Genomic DNA, 24,615 nt, shown 5'->3' with positions numbered 1-24,615 from the left:
TCTGACAGACCTCTACTGTAGATTGAGATACTCATGTATGTTTTCCAGTACAAGTCTTCCTGTAGTGTTATCACATCTCAATGACATTTAAGTAGACTGAAAATTCCTAAATTTTGAAGTCTTTATTTCAAATCATATTAGCCAATGAGAAATGCTGGCTCATAGAATAGTAATTAGCGACACACGAGACACGGGGCTGGTTTCCTCTACGGATGTTCGAAGATCATAAACAAGATATTTTGCTCAGTTTATTTCTAGGGAATGGGTACGAGCTACAGGGTTGTCTATCGTAATTATAACAGGTGATGATTCAGCCAGTGTGATGATACAGAAATCTTTAAATCATCATCCATGTGACATGTGCCACTTTACCACTGGTGGAGTCTGTGAGAAAATGTAGCCATTTTTTTAGTTTCGCATTAATTAAAATTTACTTGGCATGATGATGCACTCTCACAATAGTACTGTATAAGAAAATACGTAGAATTCTTCAGCTAGACTTGATTACTTGTAGTAGCTTCTCAACTGCGTGAGTGAAATTCGGACACACCTCACATGGTGGAGGGGAAATTTTGTTCTCATCACCAGGGCGGTATTTGCCAGTCTGAACAAGAATTCCTTGCATGCCCAGCTCCTGAGCACCACCGATATCAATTCTCACGTCCTGAAACACATAAAAACAAAGTGTCTAAGAAGACAAGAGCTACAAACTGTTAGGTAGGTGTCTATACAAGGTGTATCAGAATTATACCGACAAAAAGTCAGGGATGCTCTTCGTGTTAACTTAAGAACGATGGTGCAATCGGATTGGCGAAGAAAGTTTTTTTCTTTTCTAGAAAATAACATTCCGGGCGCGCAGTTCAAACCTGCCGTATCTGCTATTGCAGAGAGCCAGCCGCTGCCTGTTGCTGTGCGTCGGAGGAGGGAAGGGAGGGGAAGTGGGAAGTGGGAGACAGAGGTAATGTTCGGTGCGAATGCACTTTGTTCCGCATAGGCGCTTCCCAGTCCCAGTAGGCAGTGTACAGTTTGTTCTGCACAAATTGACTACTATGCGAACCCCGTAAAAAGAGAAGATGAACTAGTACCAAGAATACAGGAAACCTTCCAGGTCCTTCGCGACACACCACACATCCTGAACAAAGTTATTATTTAACCGTTGTGATAATAATGTTACTTGCTTTACGTGCCACTCACTATTGTTACGGTTTTCGGAGACGCCGAGGTGCCGAAATATAGTCCCGCAGGAGTTCCTTGTTTGCATATAAATCTACAGACACGTAACCGTTGTGAACTGTGCATCGAAATAGGAAGGGGCATATTGAATATCTACCATTGGGCGTATATGTTTTACCTTCGTTCAGTGTTTCATTCCATTTGTAATGTTATAAGTGAAGGAATACACAATCGTAGGGCGGCAGCGTTGCATCTACTACTACTACTACTACTACTACTACTACTACAACAAATGTTTTCATTCCTCCCCTGAAGAGGGAGGCGGGTCTCTTAGACGGTGACACTGTCTCTCAGACCGGGAGATCTGTTCGGTGAAGGAAATGTTCGGAGAAGGTGAGAGGGTTGGCAGCCGCGGCGTATACTAGGAACTGTCCCGGCATTCGCCTTAGTGCAGGAGAATGGGAAACCACGGAAAACTATTCTCAGGACAGCCGACGATTGGGGCCAGCCGTGAGGTCCAGCCCTGTCCCGTCTCCCGAATACAGAGGCGTAGAGCCATGGTAGAGCCGTGGCTATCTATGGGCGGAGACTCACTCTGCATCTACCAACCCGCGTTGCATCTTCGAGCATGGTAAATAATAAAGAACGTTACTGCGACCAACAGACGAGAGGAGAAACGATTTGGTGCATTTCTTGACTGACAAGTGTGTCTTAATTACAGTGTGTTCTTGCAGCGTGTGTGCAGTTACGGCGCTGTAATAAACGAACTGTGGATATCGCCTGTAAGGGACAAGAACAATCCTGTGAGAGTCGAACGAGGAAATTTGTGCACACCCGCGGGAAATTATATCTGTCTCCATCATACACCCTATTTCCCCTCTCTCCCCTTGTCTCTTCTGAAGCACGGCAACGGCTAGATCTCGGGCATAACAAATACGGCGAGTTCGTCAATTTGAATTGCAAGCCTGTAAGTAACAAAGTAATCTCATTTTCTCGAAAAGAGAAATGTTCTCCGCCAATCCGATTGTACCACCGTTCTTAACATAACTCGAAGAGCATCCCTGATTCTTGTATCGGTATAGTTCTGATACATCCTGTATATTTATACAAGAGGATTTCACAAGTTCGAAATACAACCTGTGACAATAAAGTTCGGTAAATGAAATCAGAACGGTCGATCCGGCAACACTGGCGACACACAACGCTGCACGTGCCTGGCAGCAGGTTTTGACCACCTGATTCCAACGTTGTTCAGTTGAGCATCGTGTGTGTGCCGCGTAAGACCTGTTTGACACAGTGCGTGTTTAGTGCGTTGGTTCTGAACTGCGAACAGGAACATGAACGACCAAAAGATCAATGTACATTTTTGTTTTAAGCTTGGCAAGACACCAAAAAGAAACACATACGATGCTGGTACATGTTTATGAAGATCAAGTACTGTCCTTGAAGTGCGTATTCGAGTGGTTCGCCCGTTTTCGAGGAGGCCGGGAATGTATTTCTGACAACCCCTGTAGCAGAAGACCGGCGACCGCCGTCAGTGACGAAAACATTGAGAACATTAATCACGAACGATCGGCGATTAACTGTGCGCATGATAGCGGAGGAACTGCAGATTAACAGTGAATCCGTGCGACAAATCGTTACCCAGAAGTTAGGGAAGAAGAAAACGAGTTCTCGTCTTGTGCCACATCACTTGACTGACGATCAGAAGTAGGCACGTTTAGAGGCGTCACAGGATTTTGTCGAAACGGCGGATGCGACACCAAATTTCTTAAACTGTATCGTCACTGAGGATGAAACCTGATGTCTCAGGTACGACAATGAAACGAAACGGCAAAGCCTGGAATGGCGTTCTCCGGGACCCTCTCGTCGGAGAAAAGTCAGAGCCGAAAAGTCACGCATCAAAACGACTCAAACTCGCTTTGAAAGGAAAGAGATTTGACGATATTTCTGACATCCAACGAAACGGGACGAGACTTTTGAACACCATCCCAAAGGAAGCCTTCTTGCAAAGTTTCCAGGACATGTATCGCCGATCTCAGTAGCTCAGCAGTGCATAGTTATGGGAGGGGACTATTTCGAAAGACAGTAAGGTCACTGTCGTGCATTGTTGATCTATGTTGATAGTACAGGACTATTCACCGAACCTTATTGTCACAGGTTGTATTTTTTCTTTTTACTTTTTTTCATAAAGGGCACCAGAGCCGTGACCTTAGAGGTGCAAACCTTTTCTAAATATACAAGTAGCAGAATGAAAATAACATAGATATTTCCAGATCATCTTTAGTAGATTGATTTCCTAAAGGAAAAGAAAACAGGAAGTGAGTTATATACATTACAGAGATGCAACATATTTTACGCGTACAAGTAGCAAAGATAAGAGAATAAATAATATGTTCATAACATCATTCAATAATTCAATCAATCATCTTAAGTAAATCAAGCATGAGACGTAAAGCAACTTGTAAAAAAAATGTGTAATATTGTTACGAGCTCAAGCGAACATCAGCCTTGTCACAGCCACTTCGGTATTACCTGAAAGAGACGAGTAAGCCAGCTCGGGGAACCTCCCAGCCCGCCCGAGGACATCCGCGGCCCTTTCTCTACTGTTCCCTTCGACTAGGTTCCTCACGCGATTTCTGGAACATATGACAGGATGAATGTTATCGTGGCCCATCATCGAAGTATGAATACAAGGCCGCTGTGAGCAAGTTGTTGTGGTGTCGGAGAGTCCAGTGAGTAGGTGGGCTGGAGACGACGTACGGAACGGAAGACTGTACTGTGTGTTTGTGTATTTCTGTGGACTGAGGATCGCCGTGAGTCAGCGAGGGAGGCCGCTATCGTGAGTGTGAGGGTAAATGGGTCTGTGTTAATGTTCGCTGTTGTGAGTATCGTCCTGCTGTTGAATACCGTTGACCGTGCGAATTCCTGGACTGTCTCTGGAATCGAACCAAGGAGTAGTCATCGTGTGTGGTGTAGCCTGTAGCCCTATGTTGAAATCCAGCGGTCTACACACAGCTGCTGTATGAGATGACTGGACTTGGGGAAGTGAAAGTAAGGATTAGACGTCACCAGGTAATTCCAACCAGTTGGGACACCCCGGTGTGTGTAGAGAATAAAAACTTGTAAATAGACACCAATTAGTGAGTGTGGCCATTCAAGGTTGAATAGATCTCTCTCTCTCTCTCTCTCTCTCTCTCTCTCTCTCTCTCTCTCTCTCTCTCTCTCTCTCTCTCAAAAATGTAGTTACTGTTTTCATAAATCTGCATTGTATTATAAGAAGACGCTGCATAAAGGGACTTTTCAGTCTCAGTGGCATGTAAATCATGATCAATAAATTCAATTCAATTCAATTCAATTCAATTCAATTCTCTCTCTCTCTCTCCCTCTGTGTGTGTGTGTGTGTGTTTATTGTGTCATTGTGATAAACAGACGCTATTTTATTCGTAACAATATAATAAAAATCGATATCTTGTGAAATAATAAAGATAACCTTTTTTTGCATGTTGCTTTACGTCGCACCGACACAGATAGGTCTCATGGCGACGATGGGAGAGGGAGGGGCTAGGAGTGGGAAGGAAGCGGTCGTGGCCTTAATTAAGGTACAGCCCCAGCATTTACCTGATGTGAAAATGGGAAACCACGGAAAACCATCTTCAGGGCTGCCAATAGTGGGGTTCGAACCGACTATCTCCCGAATACTGGATACTGGCTGCACTTAAGCGACTGCAGCCATCGAGCTCGGTATAAAGATAACCACGGACTTTCTTCGATTGGGGTATCCGTCAACAAGTTGACCGCTGGGCGACTATACTTAGGGAGACATGTCAAACACCCACATACTTCCTATATGTTCACATCCTCCGAACAACAAACCATTACAGAAGCTAACAAAAGTATCTTGTTTCATTTGGGCAACCCTTATATATATATGGGTTCGGAAAATCATACTCTATCCTGTTGTTTTAGTCATCGGATCTCCCTGCCACCCTATCCTGTATTAATCTTTTTATTTCTACATAACTACTACATCCTAAATCTACTCTAATCTGCTTGTCATATTCATACCTTGGTCTACCCATACCGTTCTTGCCGCCTACACTTCTCCCAAAAACTATCTTTTCCTAGTAAAATTTAGACAAATCGATCTTCTCTCACCAATTCAATTCAGTATCTCTTCGTTCGAGATTCGATCTATCCAGGTCACCTTCAGCATTCCTTTGCAACACCACATTTCAAAAGCTTCTATTCTCTTTCTTTCTGAGCTAGGTATCGTCCATGTCTCATATCTATACGATGGCACGCTCGGAGCAAAATACTTCAAACACATTTCTGATTCCTATATCAAGGTTCAAAGTGAGCAAATTTCTTTTCACAAGAAAGACCTTCCTTGCTTGTGCTAGTCTACATTTTATGTCCTCCTTACTTCTGCCATCGTTAGTTATTTTACTACCGAAGTAACATTTTTCAGTTTTTACGGATATTAAAGATTACGGATACGGCAGTGGCACGAGGTTTCTAACGCGTCCATCTATAAGTGTGGGTGACATTCTTTCCCAGACCGAAAGGAAAATGTACGAAACACTAAGCTCGCTTAGGTTGATGTGGGGCGATTTCAGTTGTGCCATCAGGAGCTGGGTGTTGTATTGAACACACTTTGTACATTATTCCTAAACTGGTCTACCACTATTTAAAGTGCCCATTCTTCTTCAGAGCGAGAGAAATCCGCAGAGATCTTCAAGCTCGACAATATGTTAAGTCTACTCGTAAACTATCAAAAGTGGCCTCAAACTAGTTTTGGTCGAAATTTAAGTCTTTACTTTAATTGAGGAATCTGTCAGTGTTATTTGCAATCTAATGTAGGTTTAATCTTTTATGTGTTCTGTTTAAAAATATATTTTATTTAAGTATGTAAATCACAATATTGCTCTCGCTTTTTGTAACGTTCCATTTTATCTCGTGTGTTCTCTTATTAATATCCAAAGGTATTTCTTCGTGGGAACTAAGAATAGTATTTACAACTCTCTTGCAGTATTATTCGTAAGTCTAAAGAATTGGGTGTTTTTTGTTTTGTTTTGTTTTTTGTGCGTATCAGTGTAAAACAGCTGGCCGTGCAGCGTTGGAGTTAGGCTCCACTAGCGCCGCTCTGTGGGAGCGCGCTTGAACTCCGTGAATGATCTCACTAGGTATTCTATTCGTCATTCTTGAAGGTTAACGTTCCCGAAAGTGATCCTGTTCATTGACGAAATGCTTTCCGAAATACATACAATAGAAAAGCAAAATGTATATTTTTAATACGGCAGTCAGATGCTTTAATTCGATAATGCAATGACCTGGGCGATAATGCATTATTTTTGCTTTTTAAAGTGTTCGAGTATTTACTGTCTATGCCAAAATTGGCTATGATTCATTTGAGGATGATATTACATCCATATTCTTATAAATGGGCGTAAATTTGTTTCCTATTATTTCACTGCCTACTACAGAGAGTGAGTGACCTGCCTCAGGTTGTTATCCAGGGAGTAGCTTGTGAGCTTCATGAAAATCGTAAGGAATGTCGTTAAGAACAATCGAAGTTCGAAAAACCGTAACGTAGCAGTTGCTTTGCTTTGTAACGGTTGTTTATTTCACTGTCACGTGGTCACATTTACATTTGGCTTCAAATATATTTTTTTAATGTCTTCACTAAACAAATGAACTAAAAGTAATCAACTGATTATGAGCTGTTGACAATATTCACTTTCGAATTGCCACAAAAAATGTATATACCGTATCCACTATCAATTTCAAGTTCGATTACCGTATAGTTTCGAATGGCAACTTTGAAGAATGTACGTTATTCACAAAATCACAGTTAAGCATGAGCAGTTCCTAATCTACTTATTATTTATTTATTTATTTATTTATTTATTTATTTATTTATTTATTTATTTATTTATTTATTTATTTATTTATCTATTTATTTATTTATTTATTATCCATGAAAAAAGCCCTACTTTGTCTAGCACAGGGGTTTCCAAAAGGCGGCCCGCGAAGCCATATTGTGCGGCCCTCGAAAGCTTTAGAAAAATTATATCTATTTTTAAGAAATTTGAAGAAAATGTACCAAAAATATTTCATAGCTCGTTCAAGAAATTATCTCAAGTCAGAAGTAATTCATTATTTAATATTATTTCCTGTTTTTAAGTATTCACTTGTTCTGAATAGATTATTTCATTATTTTTAAAACTGTAAAACCCTCATTCTTGCGAGAGCATATATTTTCGTATGGATATCATTTTCACTTGCATGTATATCTGACGGGATTGCTAAAAGAAAATGGCGTAACATGTCAAATGATCCACTGTCTCATTCACCAGCGAGTGTTTTGTGGGAAATCAATTAAGAAAACGGAAGTTTTTGAACTTGTGGTTACAATTATTAATATATTAAGATGTGGAAATCGAGCCCTTTTGCATAGAAAATTCAAACAGTTTCTGCTGGAAATTGACGCAGAATATGGAGGCTTCATGTAAGGTGGCTGAGGGCAGAGAAGTGCCTTGAACGTTTGTTTTTTTTTGTTTTGTTTTGTTTTTGTTTTTTTGCAATTCGAAAGGAAATCCCCGAATTTCTTAATAAGTTTGTCTCGTCAGATAGCTCAGAACTAGAAGAGAAAATTCAAAGCTCAGAGTTTTTAAAGCAGTTAGCTTTCCTAACAGACATGACAAATCACCTTAACACCTTCAACCTAAATCTTCAAGGAAGAAACCACGAGGTGTCAGATATGGTGGGAACTGTTAATGGATTTCGAAACAAATTGAAAATTTTCAAATGTTCTTTAGAAAACAATGAATTTACTCATTTCCCCTGATGTCTACAATTAGTGGCGGAGAAGGACCAAGAAACCATACATTTTTCAGAGTTCAGTTCACACATTCAAGAGATCATTGAAGAATTCAACACACGATTCAAGGAAACTGAAATTTTGAAAAGCAGTATACAACTTTACGTGAATCCTCTTGGTGCTGCAATCGAGGAACAAGAATGACAACTACAACTTGAGCTGTGCGCTCTACAAACTGATACGTTCCTATAGACAAGACAAGGAAAGGGATCACATTTTTTAAACTGCTAAACAGCGAAAAATACCCAAAGTTAAGACAATATGGACTAAAAATGACTTCAATGTTTGGGAGCACGTACATATGTGAAAGTGTTTCTTCCTCTATGAAATTCATTAAAAATCAATACAGAAGTCGACTTTCAGATTCTTCCTTGCTGCATCTTTTGAGATTAGCAACAACAGAGCTGGAGGTAAATGCAGCTGATCTACCACACCACTCCCACTAAATTGTCCTTCTCTAAGTTTTGTTTTGACTACGTTATTAATTTCGGTTATTCTTAAAGCATTTTGTCTGTTTTGTCATTCGTCAAATAGTAATTCAAATGAACTGTCATTATTGGGTGCTCTTCTTCAGAATTCAATTGTCCTGGGTATAAAAGTGTTAATTTTTAATTTCACTCCTTTTTGCTGATGTACAATAGTGTTTTAAGCAATTAAAATAACCAAACATTTATTTCAGTTGATCTGTGAACATTATTTCATACTGGTACCTCTGTTCTATTTCTAGAATTTTACGAAAATTGGCCTATTGTTAAAGTGCGGCCCGCGATCATACCTAAGGTTTCCAATGTGGCCCTCGAGCCCTTACTAATTGGAAACCCCTGGTCTAGCATATTAGGGCTGTAGGTTATAACTAGTTATCTTAAATATTACAAACATATAATACAAAATTTTTGAAGTGAGTGATTATACACACAATAATTAAACTTGGAGAAGAGTAAAACTATCCTTAATTTTTTTCTAAAATAAACTGCATAAACTTAAAAAATTCTTTCAAACAACAGATCATGTGAAATTAGTCGGACAGCGGTGTAGCGTCTCTCGACTATAATCTCTAAAATGGTTGTTACTCTTGTTAATAATGCTAACAATTACCTTGAATATTTCATTTCTTGTAACTTGTAAAGCAGTTAAAAAGAACGTAACGGACTGGTTCTTCTAATTCCATGGTTTCGCTTTCGGCTCTCAATCTCGTGATAATCGAATGAACGAATCAAATGAACGAATCATTTTGGTGAATCGTTTCAAATGAACTGATTCTTCTAAATGAATCAGATTCCCCATCTCTTACATCCTGCATCACCTGACTTCATTCAACTGCGCGCCATTACTTACAGTATGTGTTGGACTTATTTTCATCGTGCACTCCTTCTCCAACACTGTATTCATACCGCTCAGACATTTCTTCAGATTTTCTACATACTCAGATGAAATAACAGTATCGTCGGCAAATCTCACGGGTAAGAAGTGACTTTTCACATCCAGGTGTCCCCCACATTTAAAGACCAATAGTGACAACCTACCTGAATTTCAACCTGCAGTCCCCACCATGCAATCGGGAAAATACTTAAATCCATCCGCTTACGAGATGAGCCATTTGTTAATACTTACATCTCCTATCATGACAGCTTGTCTTGGGTCAATGTTACCCAGAGCTGATTGAAAGAAAGTAGGTGATGGCTTGCCTACAACTTCACTTTTACAATCTGCAGCATACTGCAAGCCCTTGACAAAAGGACCAGGACCTAGGACTAAGCCCTCCTTCTTCTTGTAATACTTGCTCTCATGGATGGCAATGAGCGGCGCCCCCTTTAGTAGCAACCTGGAACAAAGCACCAGAATCAGGATCATTTCATAGTCAATGGAGCTCATATTGTAGCTTATTGAACTAGATAGCATCTTGCACACACACACATCTACCTTCAATATAAATTGCTGTAACTTTCAAGCCTCTGTGAATTAACTATGTTCCTCCACAATCCTCCATTTCCAACTACCTCCGAGGCCTTACTTATTTATGCACATCTTGTTCTGAGATCAGTAAAACCTGAGTCTCTCCATCGTCATCTTCGTATCCCTCTGCTTCTCTTACCCTCCACAGCCGATCCCATTATTATCCTAGGTAACCTCTCCTTCTCCGTACGTCTCACATGACTCCACCACCGAAACAGCCTTTATCCTCATTTCAAGTATCCTCCTGCCATTGTTCTCGTCTGTTTGTTTGTATCAGCAGTCTTTATCGGTAATTTCATGTCTGTTACTTCCAACTTAGGAGCAAAATACCTTGAATCCATCCAGCTTTTACTCCTGTGCACCAAGACCAGTCTGCAAATGAGCGGGTCCGAGAGATCACTTCTTTCTTACAAACTGCCGTTGATCGCAACTGCGAACTCTCTAGATTAGTCTTGCTAGACCTTAACTCGATTTCACTTGCCATTAGATGACTTAACACCTTCCCCTCGGATATTTTGGAGATACGCCACCTACCACCACTTTTTAAGAAAACCAAAATAATAGCGATCCCCAAGCCTAACAAAGATTTGTCAAAAGCCGAAAATTACCGTCCTATAACCCTCCTAAGCGTCACACTGCAACTGCAAGAAAGGCTAATCTATAACAGAATTTCTGATGCCAACAATAAGCTCGTCCCATCAGAATAGGCTGGCTTCGGAACTTGGAGATTATGTGATGAACAAGTTGTTGGCGCTCATGGCCCATATAGAAAATACACCTGCAGGTGGGAGCGGTATGATAACATCCACGATATCCTCTTCCTGTCGTAAGAAGCGACTAAAAGGGACTGCAAGAGATCTTAACTTGTAGACGCAGATTGGCAACCGCGGGTCCCTTAGCTGAGCCCTGGCATTGCTTCCACTTATTTGTGCCAGGCTACTCACATTCATCTATCATATCTGACCTCCCTTGGTCAACACTTCTCTTCCGACCCCCATGGTATTAGGTTCCGAGGCCTAGGGAGTCTTTCATTTTCATGCACTTCGTGGTCATTGCCTTTCTTCGGACCATACTTACTTTTTCGAAGTGTCGGACCCTTCAGTTTTTCTCTCTGATTAGTGTTAATAGAGGATGGTTGCCTAGTTGTACTTCTCCTTAAATCAATAATCACCACCTTCATATAGAAAATGGTCTCCAGAAGAAACTCATAAATATGACCTCCCTCATTTTTTTCTTTTTTTCCTCTCAGCTACTTGTGACACAATCAGGTGTGAAGGTTTTCGCAAATACATATCAGCATCACTCTCTGTTTGACGGTCATTTATCTTATCAATAACATGCTTAGGAATAGATACTTCCAAGTATTCGCTGAGGATTCAAAGATCAAAGTACATAAGCTAAACGATGGACTTCCGCAAGGGTCAGTGTTAGATCCTATTCTCTTCAATTTCTACATACATGACTTACCAGGAACCAAGTCCAGGAAATGCATTTATGGTATGTCAAGATCAAGTATTATCTGAAGCAGAAATAAATGTTCTGAAGACGCTCGATAGTTACTTCCAATGAATCTTTCCCCGAATTAACCGTCACAACAGTTGTATCTAAGTGCCAACTCCGCAATAGATATGCAGATGTTAAGTCAGCCGTCATATTCACAGAACGGAACCTTCAACGTCGCAGCACACCAAAACACCTAGGAGTAATCTTGGATCGATCACTGAATATCCACGCTTTAAACATTGCTGCTAAGATTAAAATACAGAATAACATACCCCATAAACTAACAGGTACCTGGGAAGCTAATGCTTCCGGACTTCGATCCACTGCTCTTTGTTATATTGCTTTCGGATACCACTCCTCAATCTAGGAAGACAGTCCTCATACCAATATAATAGGTACCCAATTAAATCGGAGAATGCACCTCATTATTGGTTGTATTCGTCCAACCAACATATACTGGTTACCTGTCTTAAGCTGATGATGCTTGTTGTTTAAATGGGTCTAACATCTAGGTCATCGGCCCCATCTGTCTTAAGCAACATACTCTCACCATCACTAAGGATATCAGGACCGCTTTTTTTAGATATGGAGGAAAATTTCAAGTAACCCCTACTGTCCACGCAGATACATTAAAAAGTACAAGTAGGCTTAAGCGACTGAAATATAGGCATAGCAGACAACTTACTCGACGGCTCCTTCAACATGTCAGATGCCTGGGAACGTCAGTGAGAAAAATATTCTTCTCTGCTACACCAAAAAATACGTTCAAAACTCAGGTATTCAGCCAGCAGAGTTCCACCTTCACACACGTCAATGGAGAATACTCAGTCGAATAAGGACAGATCAAGGCAAGTGTGGTGCCACACTCACCAAATGATGGCGATACACGCCGAACTGCGATTGTGTCGATCAATTACAGGCAGTTCAACATATTGCCTCTGACAAGGAAGCATTCCCTACTCGTCACCACCTATTTCGCTCAAATTTATAGAACATACAGGGCTTGGCTAGAAATGAAAGTACCCAAAGTAGGAACTCCAGATGGCCAAGCGTATAGAAAATAAAAATAAGAATGAAAATATTGACGCGCTCTCACACCGTATAAGCCACTTACGTTAGTGCGCACGCCGAGCAGTAGCTGGCGTAGTGGTAAGAGCTCGGACTAGTAATTGGATGGTAGTGGGTTCGACTCCCCGTGTGGAGACTGGTTTTCTGTCAACTTTCATATTATTAATTTTCCAATTAAGCAAAGAGGTGAATAATTCATTTTATTTATTTGTTTATTTATTTATTATTTATTTATATGCAAAAGGCATTGAAAAGGTAAAAAATAGGGATTTCATTGTCAGACTTTTTTCTATCTGCGCCAAGAATATGTTGTTTGTGTACAGACGCCAGGAGAAACCTTCACCTGTCAGGTGGAAACGAATCCTACAGCGAAACGACTATTCACGTTTATGGCACATTCCCCAAGGAGGAGAGGTAGTCAATAAAGGAGAAAAAAAGAATTTCTGTTTGAACACGTCGGGAAAGTTCGCAACTCCAAATTTTCTACAATTGTGCGCTCATTAAAAAATGACGCCCTATATGCCTTTTGCATATAAATAAATTAAAATAAATGAATAATATAAAAATTGAGAAAAATATTCTCCACACGGGGAGTCAAACCCACGACCATCCAATTACTAGTCGGAGCTCTTACCGCTACGCCAACAACTGCTCGGCGAGCGCACTAACGTAAGTGGCTTATACGGTGCGAGAGCCGCGTCAACATTTTCATTTTTATTTTTATTTTCTATACGCTTGGCCATCTGGAGTTCCCTCTTTGGGTACTTTCATTTCTAGCCAAGCCCTGCATGTTCCATAAATTTGAGCGAAATCGGTGGTGACGAGTAGGGAATGCCCCCTTGTGAGTGCCAATTTCGAACATCCCAGGAAACTTTGACGATCTTCATCTCGCATCAAATGAAGCCGTGCGGTGGATTCCGAATCCGGCTTTGGATTTTTAACTATCTGCTGGGGACAGGGGACATAAATCCGTTCGCACTGTAATCCACACAGCAAGAATATTCAACCTTGGGAGACAATACAGTGTGTTCTTGCACTGGAATGGCTAGGAGTCAAGCCGGCAACTTGTCCGTCCACGCTGGCGTTCTACATAGCAATATGAACGGAGTTTTGTCCCCAAAATTGCTATAGCCCAATATTGCTATTTGTGATTTCATTGTACCTTTCTTGTGTATACCTTCACAAAATCGTGCGCTACATAAGTACTAATTATTATACTGCACTCTTTCAGTGCAGTCTACCATTACGAATAAGTCGTTGGCAAGTGCCAAACTCCTTTCTACATTTCTATCCAGCTGAATACATCCTGCCATGTATGTACCCAAATTTTAAATATACGGTACAAAATGAAACATCATGTATTATTTTTGTTTGTAATTAATGAACCTAATAAGAACCACAGTTCTAGCCCTTCAAGTAACCAACTAAACGTTTAAAACATCCCAGGGATATGAGCTACGAATTTTAGGCGAATAAAATAAAAGTACGAGAATATATATTTTATTTATTCCTAAAAATTACAATCCTTTTCTTAATCATCGTTATCCGGTCGGTTAGATTGGCAGTTTGCCCTTTTCTACCACTACGTGCACTTATGTGAGCCAATGCATTGTTTCGCTTAACCACCACTAAGAGCGCTAATGCAGAGTTTCACTTAAGCCCTCATAACTACATTCGGTGTGGACATTTTTCAAAAAATGAACAAATTCTTCAGAGCGTTGAACCTAGGAACACATTACAGAAAAAATTATGTAAATAATTTAATTTGGTTTGGATTTTAATCAAAAAGAAAACAAGTAAAGGAAAAAGCTATTTTAAGCTGCTTTTCCGGAACTGCATTTAGGCCGGAAGTATTTTTCAAAATTTGTTTTTATAACTTGATAGAGCTATCCAAGACCCACAATTTGAAACCTTGCTGGGCCCTTTGGCCCTTTAACTTTCGGCATAACTGAGGAAATTGTTTAATTTTACGTTTTTCATAGTATGAGTAGCCCTACTTTGTATGCTACGAAATATTTTCAACATTTAAGAAGAAAAAAAAGAAGATACGAAAGTGTACAAGTGCGAAAGCTTCGCGCGGATTTACAAGTAATTGTTATAAGGATTATTATAAAATGCAAGTATTCAAACAATTTGGTGTACATTCCACAGTTTCTGGTGATCCGAAGCTACGAAAACGGGGTGTAGTATTCTATTACTATTTCTGCTCAAGTACTATATTTGCCCACTCAGTACCATCATCACACAAGATCTTTACTGGTGATATTTATTTATTTATTTATTTATTTATTTATTTATTTATTTATTTATTTATTTATTTATTTATTTACTGTATAAACCGAACTCGATAGCCAATATGCAGTATTCTGGAAGATGGTTTTCCGTGGTTTCCCATTTTCACGTCAGGCAAATGCTATGGCTGTACCTTAATTATTAAGTCCACGGCTGCTTCCTTTCCACTCCTAGTCCTTTCCTATCCCATCGTCGCCATAAGACATATCTGTGTCGGTGCGACGAAAAGCAGATTGTAAAAAATTGCGTATTCTCTTTTCTTTGTTTATGAGCGGATATCGCTAATTTGGCAGGTTACAATCCTTTATATGCTTCTAGGTCAGTATTTCCTATTCTTTTCCGCAGTTCTGCAGTATAATTTTATCTTCTTGGCTCAATTGCGTCTGAATACTTGGATTGCCGATAAAATAGCCATTAATTTTTTCTACTGTTGTCTTGTTTCAATAATCTCGATCTCATTTCTTTGTCTTTTACATGGCCAACACGGTTCTATGTATTGTGCTATTATGCTAATCTGGATTTCTATAACATTGTATGCCTATTTATTTTGTTTGATGTCACCGCAGGCCTTAATATTTCCACTTTAGGGATAGCGTAATGGTACAGTCTATATACCAGAGAAAGGCAGTATATCACCATTCACACACTCAGCTGCTCAGTGAATACGTCAGTCGGTAGTATTCAGTAGATAATCTCGGAAAGATTTCTTGAATTTTGTTCATGAATCACCGTCCCTGGCACTGACTGGTAAGGAATTCCAAAGTCTGGAACCGGTCACAGTAAAAGAACTGTTATACGCAGATGAGTGGTGAAGAGGATTTGCAAAGATAGATCCGGCACGAGTAATTACAGTTATGAAATGAGGAGAGAAAGTTAAATTTAGAAGAAATGTACTGCGGCGAGTTGCTACGTAGGAGTTCATGTACGAAGGGCGCACTGTAGTGTTTTACACTTTATTTTTAATACCCAAATGAAGTACATTACGCATCAGTTGATACGTCCACCTTCTCAACATAATCTCCATGTAACTGTATGCACTCTTGCCATCGATGTGTCAGTCTCTCCAAACCTTTCCGAAACCATTATTTCGGAGTGTTGCGTACCCATGCCTTGACAACTGTGTCCAGTTCTGCAAAACGGCAACCACGCAGAGGTTTCTTCATGTTCCCGAACAGGTGATAATCACTGTTCGACATTTCCTTGGCGGTGGACTGCCCCTATGCTTCCATTGCATCGATTGTTGTCTCGTTTGTGGCTCATGGTAATAGAGCCATGTCTCATCTCCAGTCACAAGCGTAGTCATGAAGACGGCTGGATCTTGACCATAGCGTTGCAAAAGTTCCCTGAACACGTCCACATGCCTCTGCTTTTCGTCTGCAGACAAGAGTCCAGGCACCCACATGGAAGACACCTTCCCTAACTGTAAGTGGCCGAGCACGATTCGCTGCAAGGTGTTTCGGCTAATTCCCGTGGCTGCCTCCATTTCCGTAAATGTGATGCATTTGTTTCCTTGGATGGCCTGTTCGACCCGGGCAATGTTGGCTGGTGTTGACACTGTCACATTCCTTCCAGAACTGGCTATCTTGTCCACCGATGTGCGCCCTGTTTTCCAACCTTCCACCCAGTTGTAAACAGTTTTCCGTGGCGGCGCATGTTGTCCACAGACTGCCACCAAGCGCCGATGGATTTCTGCAGTTATCACGCCTTCTTTCCATAGAAACCAAGTCGTGTAGCGCTCTCCCTGACGGTTGCTTTCCATGTTGTCTGCTCCTACGCTGACAGTGTTGTTATGAAATGGTTATGACGAGTGTATTCGTTGGCACCTGTGCGTGTGCTGCTACCAAACGGTGGAACAAGACACTAGTTACACGTCACAACCTCCAAAAATGGAATGTGAACCATACTCGGACGTACAAAACATAACGTGTTAAACAATACAGTACGCCCCTGGTATTAATACAAGTATGTGATATTCACGTCTTTTGTTAGATTTTAGACAGTGAAGTTCTTGATAGTACTGAGTTTTATGCATATCACAGCTCAAGTTGAAAATGAATCTGAGGCAACAGTTGAAAGCTCGCTGCAGGTTCATTGTTTGTTCCTTAGTTGCGTCTTCAAGGATTACGTCCCAACAGTCGAGGATAGGAAGAATTAAAGTCTGCACTAGTCTCTGTCGCATGCCCGGTGGTAAGACGTCTTTGTTTTAAGTGGATAAATCGAAGCAAAATCTTTCTTATATATAATTATTTGGTATGTTCCGTCAATTGTTAAAAGAACAAATATATTTTACACGTCTTACTGTACTCACCTGAAGGCCTTGGTAAGATTGTAATAATCAAACATACTCGGCGCTAAACCAACAACGACCGAATCATATTCACCATCCGGGAACTCAATGTCAGAAAAATCTGCCATTGCAGCTTCCTCTAACATTAAGTAAGGCTTGAGCTTCCGAGATACGACCAAATCCCGGGCAGCCCACAGAGAGGTCCAGATCTCGTCGGCTTGTATATCAAATCCGATCTTGTGTAAGGTGTCGTAAAGGAATTGTCTTGTCTCCATGGTCGTGTTGGTTACAAACTTGATTGGTATCCTTGTCTCTCTCAGTCTGAAATAAAAGAGCAGAAAGATTAGATCAAAAGAAAAACAGAATATAGGGGAAAGTTCCGAGAATTGGAATACCGCTGTTTTTGACCGGTCATAAAAATTGCCTCCAAGTCGATTACAACAAAGGATGGCGAACTCTCCATTCAAAACCGAACGAGAGATCTGTGTTATGCCATTAAGAAATGCAGTTATCTAGGAGTAGGGACCCGCGAGCTGATAATCTCTCTTAGAAGCGGGGATTCTGCGACAACAGCTCCCACCTTACCCCCAGTTTCACGTAAATAAAGATCAGCGTAAACTAGTTTCAACGTTGCTTGAAATAATAATTTTGTGTGGTTATTGTTAGCCTGGTGTAATCCTTGTAAGGCAGACCCTCCGACGAGTGTGGGCAGCATCAACCGTGCATAGGAAATTGCGTAACGTGTGGTGGAGGATAGTGTTGTGTGCGAGTTTCAGGAATATTGGGGACAGCACAAACACGTAGTCAGTATGCCATGGGAATTAGCCATCTAAGATCATAGACTCGGTCGGGAGCGGAACTCTGGGCCCGCTAAACTGAAGACCATTCAGCGAAGGAGGCGGACAGTATCAGAGTCAAGTCCAACATTACAATGGTGTCTGTAATGCACTACTTGGGTCATCCTGCGGAATCATTCTACGGCCACGTTGTCCTTAAATTGAACTATCACTTATAACAAGACATTAATCTATATAAATAAAGTTGTAGGGGTTCCGCTGTTTATAATTTCGTTCGTTTTGCCAATTTTTCAGATATTTATCAGTTTTAGGTCAACTGAAGACCGTATCAGTGGTTTTTTTCGTGTCTGTCTGTTTGTTCCAACATCACGGTGAAACGGCTGGATATACCTCAAGCAAACATCATATTTAGAGTATACTCATCGCGGAGAAGGGTTTGAAATGCATAAGATTTAAAAACTTTGAGTATACGGGAGGTTTATAGGAAAACCAGAACAGTTTTCCTCCATTTTCTCTTATGCTATTGATTTTCTGTAAAATCCGTGGACTTTACGTGAAATATCTTTTCATTATAAACAACTTTTGTTATGTTCATAATTTAGCTTACTCTTCAAATGACGGAGAAAATTGCTATTATCTGCGAGTATCATGCTCTGCATTGAGTGACCGCAGACCGACAACGAACCTACAGGTTACCATGGCAACGTCTCTGACTGCTTGCCAGCAGGGAACTAACGTATTGCCATTTTCGTCATTATTCCTGTAAACTCGTGGTTTTCCCTTGGATAGAAAGCAAGAGAGACGTCAATCGGCAATTCTGCGGGATATTGGCGAAATATCGTTGGAGGTTATAACCGTCTTCGAATAGCTTAAGAAATAACACCATGTCACGTTCTTATCCATTTACCTAAGAGTCGCTGCGCATAAATTTCTCCTCCGTTACTGCTTTCTTATATCCGTAACTCATTAGAATTTTTTGAGGGACATTTGATTTTCCAATATATCCACTTGGTATTTACGTATTTGTCCTATCCGGCTGTCTTCAGTTAATATCCTATTGCTTATTAACCTATTGCCTATTAATTTCAACTTTCGTAACTGTATTACTTTCTTCCTAAATTTATCCGTATGTATGCGAGTGCTAATCCCGAAAGCTGGACACTTTCCTCTGAGGAAAAAATCCAAGCTATTCAAATGTATAAATTTTGGCTCCGGAAAATATCGAAATATGGATGCATTTTAATGACGGTGCAGACCTTCGTTTCGGGATAATTAGTGGCTAAATGGTAAGTCGTATTAAAAAACAGATAGCTCTATCGCCGTTCTATTTGGAGAGATCATCGACTTTGGTCCTATGACTTACTGTCGTGTCTCGATTGTTGATACGTTAGATAGCACTGCATTTCTCGATTATAATCATATCTTTCGAAGTCGATTGTGATTTGTATTAGAAGAAAGGGCATATCTTTATAATGAAAACTCTCCATCTCTATTGTGAATCGCAGTTGTCAAGTGAGCCTGCCGTTATAGTAGGAACTCTTGAACTCGACTGTGATTGGCAGTAGGAAATGTGGCCTGTCATTATACTCAAAACATCCCCAGTGCCTACCTTACTTCGGAAACAACGTATAGGGTCCTCTCTGTTTTGTTTCTAGGATAGCGCTAAGAGGCATGCATTCAGTATAATTTTACTCGCTGCCTTCACAGAAATTTACGGCGAAATCCATATACAATATAGAATATCGTAGCAAAGCATGGGTACATTTGCTAGTTAAATATAAAATTGTTCTTTATTTTAACTTCACTGCACACCAGCTAATTTTAACAAACACAAGCAAATATAATCAAGAAAGTGGTTCGCGGCGCGTCCAGTTGTTTACTTAAGGGAAAAAACGAATAGAACGAAGTTCGACCTTCGACCTCCAGAATAATAATCCTTTCTATGATAAGGAAGTGAAAATGGAAATAACCCTGAATGAATCCAAGAGTATTCATGTGAGAATAACAAGTGCCAAGAGTTTTTGTTTTGCTTTTGTCATTTCCTTTACATCCCACGGACACAGATAGGTCTTATGGCAACATGGAAATAGTAAAGACCTAGGAGTGGAAAGGAAGCGGCCGTGGCCTTAATTAAAGTACAGTCCCAGCATTTGCCTGGTGTGAAAATAGGAAACCACGGAAAACCATCTTCAGGGCTGCCGACAGTAGAGTTTGAACCCACTATCTCCCGGATGCAAGCTCACAGCTGCGCGCCCACTCGTTCCTTTTGCCCAGACAGAGCCGTACACAAGGGATGGGGGTTACCAGGTTTGAACTCTCGCTTGAACGTTTAAACCATTTGTTTAATATTAAAAAACAATACCAAACCCCGAAGGGCCATGCCTACCAAGCGATCGCTGTTTAGCCCAACGACCTGCAGATTTTATGAGGTGTCATATGGTCAGCACAACGAATCGTCTCGGCCGTTGTCCTTGTCTTCCCAGACCGGGGCCGCCATCTCACCGTCAGAGAGCTCCTCAATTATTATAATCACGTAGGTGAGTGGACTTCTAACCAGTCCTCATATCCAGGTAAAGATCCCCGACATGGCCGGGAATCGAAACCGGGGCCTCCAGGTAGAAGGCAGGCACGTTACGTCTACACCACGATATATTTAAAATTAAAATAAAAATAGAAATCGTATTTATACATATTTGAGTATCCTTTTAAAAGTCCATAATCGTTTTCTCTCCTCTAATTTCTCACTTTTTCACTGCCGCTTCTTCCCACTCCTAGCCCTTTACTATCCTATCGACATGAGGTACATAAGGTCCTCTTCTTCAAGAATATAGACCCTGAGCTTGGGGCTACAGCACGTACAGCACATTACTGAACATGTTATACAAGTAGCTGTCAATCAGCATTCTGAGAACGTGGCGGTGCTCTCACTGGCGTGGTGAGTGTCAAGGCATATTGTTTCCTTGGATGGCCTGATCAGCATGGGAATCACGCTCACAGCCTGCATCACAAGAAGCTACCTTGTCAACAACTGCGAAGTATCCAAGGTATGTGCACACCCTATCTACAATCATTAACAAATTATACCGGGTTATTCAACTAAGAAACCCACCTCAAATAACCCGTGAACCGTTTAAGATATTGACATTCTGTTTTTACTTTTGTTTAGTTGAACCTGCAGTACTTATCCAGGTTGTCAATATCTACTGATCTGTGGGTAATCATTTTGTTTTTTAAATAGAACTACTCTATTTTCTTCACGTAGACTTAAACTTGCGGTTATTAAGAATCAGCGCTATGACTATCTTGAAAATCGGAGTAGTACTTCTCGAGAAAGTAGAATGTCTTCAAACATGCTTTATTTGCTAGCCGTGGGCTTTCCCGTTCGACTGAATCACGAAAGACTGTATCCGGCGAAAAGACGCGCTACGTTTAACACATGAACTGTTGACGTGCAGTTTGCCTTCACTTTCTTTTGATAACTAGGCATTCACTCGACGGTGCCCATAAATAGTCCATGATAAATTGTATGCTTTAACATCTTTCATACTGTCGTAGGTAACAGGTGAATGAAAAAGGAATATGCGACAGCTTCTTTCTTTCTTTCTTTCTTTCTTTCTTTCTTTATCTGCTTACCGTCCAGGGTTGGTTTTTCCCTCGGACTCGGCAAGGGATCCCACCTCTACCGCCTCAAGGGCAGTGTCCGGGAGCGTGAGACATTGGGTTGGGGATACAACTGGGGAGAATGACCAGTACCTCGCCCAGGCGGCCTCACCTGCAGGCTGGACAGGGGGTGTTCCCTGTGATGATTCCAATGCTAATATGTTATGTTTTTTTTAAGTGCCGGATCATGCCAGAAGTATTTCTGCTAACGTATTTCAGTTATTTGGAACAAACAGGAGCCTTGGTGGGGGATGGGAAGATTGGAAGGGACAGACAAGGAAGAGGGAAGGAAGCGGCCGTAGCCGTAAGTTAGGTACCATCCCGGCATTTGCCTGGAGGAGAAGTGGGAAACCACGGAAAACCACTTCCAGGTTGGCCCGAGGCTGAGTGGACCCCGTTCCAGCCCTCGTACCACGTTTCCAATTTCGTGGCAGAGCCGGGAATCGAACCCGGGCCTCAGGGGGTGGCAGCTAATCACGCTAACCACTACACCACAGAGGCGGACTGCGAGACATTATCACTATCCTGAAGTAACATTAAACCATACAGGACTGAGGCAGCTGGCTGGCTGTTAGCTTGAGTTAGCCATACGGTTAGAGTCGCGCAACTGTTAGCTTGCATTCGGGAAATGGTAGGTTCGAACCTCACTATCGCATCTCTTAATTTGGTTTCTTATTTTGAAACTCGAAAAATGCTGGGATGTACCTAAATGTTGGACACGCTTGCATTCTTCTGAGTCCTAACTCTTTGCTATCCCTTCGTCGCCGAACACTTATCCCAGTTTGTGCGAAATTAAAAAAGTAAAACCCGCACAGGCTTGACATTGGGAAGGGCATCAAGCTGTTAAAATGGACTAAATACACATTTATGGCACAGATCACACACGTGTCCTCGTCAAGGTGTGAAAAAAACAGGAGAGAAACATGAATAAACAAAAAAGAAGGCTTTGTTTTTTGTTTTTTATTGTTATTTGTTTTACGTCGCACCGACACAGATAGATCTTATGGCGACGATGGGACAGGAAAGGCCTAGGAATGGGAAGGAAGCGGCCATGGCCTTAATTAAGGTACAACCCCAGCATTTACCTGGTGTGAATATGGGAAACAACTGAAAACCATCTTCTGGGCTGCCGACAGTGGAGTTCGAACCCACTATCTCCCGGATGCGAGCTCACAGCTGCGCGCTCCTAACCGCACGGCCAACTGACCCGGTAAGAAGGCTTTGTGTGGGGAATAGAAGTTAACATTACACTGAATGTTTGAAAGTAATGGTGGTGGAAGTGGTTAAGGTTTTGATAGGAAGCACAGCTTGATACCTACCCCCTATTGACCCTGATCAGAAGGGTAAATAGGAAGACGTCCGACCCTTTGAAGAAGGAACAAAAGTATGAATGACCACAAGGACGTAAAAATGAAAGAATCCCTAGGCGTCAAAAACTACGTACCTCTACCGCTTGGTACTGAAATGAACAAAAGACTGACCAAGGGAAGTCGATAGGAAAGGAAACCAATTGCATACCCGTTCTTCCTTTACGTGTTACCAACGACGATATTAAATATGTTTACTCCTACAGTTAGTCATACTTAGTTTATACGCCCAGCTGCCAGAAGGTTAAGGGACTGCGTACGTCACCAGATCGTGTGCCATATGTAGCGCGTCCTTTGGCCGGCTGTTTTGTGATTCGATCGAATAGGACAGCTTACAGCTGGCAAATGAAGCGCATTTGAATACATTCCATTTTCTCGGGCAGTACTTGTTCGACTTTTCACAATAATTACAGAGCTGAATTTATAACGACCACATGTCTATGTTTAGCAAATTGGTTAGTTCTATTGAAGAAAACTAAGTTATTAGGTAGGGCCTACGTTAATCAACAGATATTAACACCCTGGGAAAATACTGCCAAGTTAATGAGGACTAGATACCATTAAAGAAAGTGAAAACTGAATGTCAAACTCCTTGGATGAATGGTCACCATTCTGGTCACTGATTCAGGGGGCCACTGGTTCAATTTCCTGCGGTGTCGGGGAATTTGACCTTAATTTGTCAATTCCTCTGCTTAGAGGACTGGCTGTTTGTGACGTCTTCAACAGGAGACTTTATCCTAGGTAGGGCCTCATTCTCACAAAAGCGCAGATTGGCCGTGTGCGTTAATTCCAAAGCTCTGCACAAGACCTCTTCGGAAGCAATACACCATTAACAATACTAATATACAACCTGTGACAAAGTTCGGGGAATGAAGTCACAACGGTCGATCCGGCAACACTGACGACGCACAACGCTGCACCTAAGTAGCAATAATAATAATGCTATTTGCTTTACGTCCCACTAACTACTCTTTTACGGTTTTCGGAGATGCCGAGGTGCCGGAATTTAGTCCCGCAGGAGTTCTTTTACGTGCCAGTAAATCTACTGACACGAGGCTGACGTATCTGAGCACATTCAAATACCATCGGACTGAGCTAGGATCGAACCTGCCAAGTTGGGGTCAACCGTCTGAGCCACTCAGCCCGACGCACCTAAGTAGCAGCAGGTTTTGACCACCTGCTCCCATCGTTGTTCAGTTGAGCATCGCGCGCGCGCGCGCGCGCGCGCGCGTGTGTGTGTGTGTGTGTGTGTGTGTGTGTGTGTGTGTGTGAAGACCTGTTTGACACAGTGCGTGTTTAGTGCGTTGATTCCGAACTGCGAACAGGGACATGAACGACCAAAACATCAATGTACAATATTGTTTTAAGCTTGGCAAGACACCGAAAGAAACGCATGCGATGCTGGTACGTGTTTATGAAGATCAAGCACTGCCCTTGAGGTGTGTGTACGAGTGGTTCGCCCGTTTTCGAGGAGGCCGGGGAAGTGTTTCTGAGAACCCCCGTAGCGGAAGACCGGCGACCGCCGTCAGTAACGAAAACATTGAGAAAGTGAGGACATTAATCACGAACGATCGGCGATTAACTGTGCGCATGATAGCGGATGAACTACAGATTAACCGTGAATCCGTGCGA

The 24,615-nt window shown here is 41.5% G+C and overlaps 1 protein-coding gene across 1 annotated transcript in view; it reads right to left on the bottom strand.

The window, feature by feature from the left end:
* Positions 1–403: 403 nt before the first annotated feature.
* LOC136876099 (haloacid dehalogenase-like hydrolase domain-containing protein 2) overlaps positions 404–24,615 on the bottom strand; it is a 38,230-nt gene continuing 14,018 nt past the window's right edge. Inside the window, exons 2-4 of the mRNA XM_067149761.2 lie at positions 17,181–17,480; positions 9,668–9,878; positions 404–664 (exon numbers count right to left, since the gene is read on the bottom strand). Of these exons, the coding sequence (XP_067005862.2) occupies positions 491–664; positions 9,668–9,878; positions 17,181–17,480 (685 nt within the window). The 3' untranslated portion in view covers positions 404–490. The remainder of the gene's footprint in view (positions 665–9,667; positions 9,879–17,180; positions 17,481–24,615) is intronic.

The sequence above is a fragment of the Anabrus simplex genome, chromosome 6 (genome assembly GCF_040414725.1).
Source record: "Anabrus simplex isolate iqAnaSimp1 chromosome 6, ASM4041472v1, whole genome shotgun sequence".
Taxonomy (NCBI): domain Eukaryota; kingdom Metazoa; phylum Arthropoda; class Insecta; order Orthoptera; family Tettigoniidae; genus Anabrus; species Anabrus simplex.
Note: the sequence above shows the minus strand (reverse complement) of the source record. Positions and strands in the feature narration are given on the sequence as shown.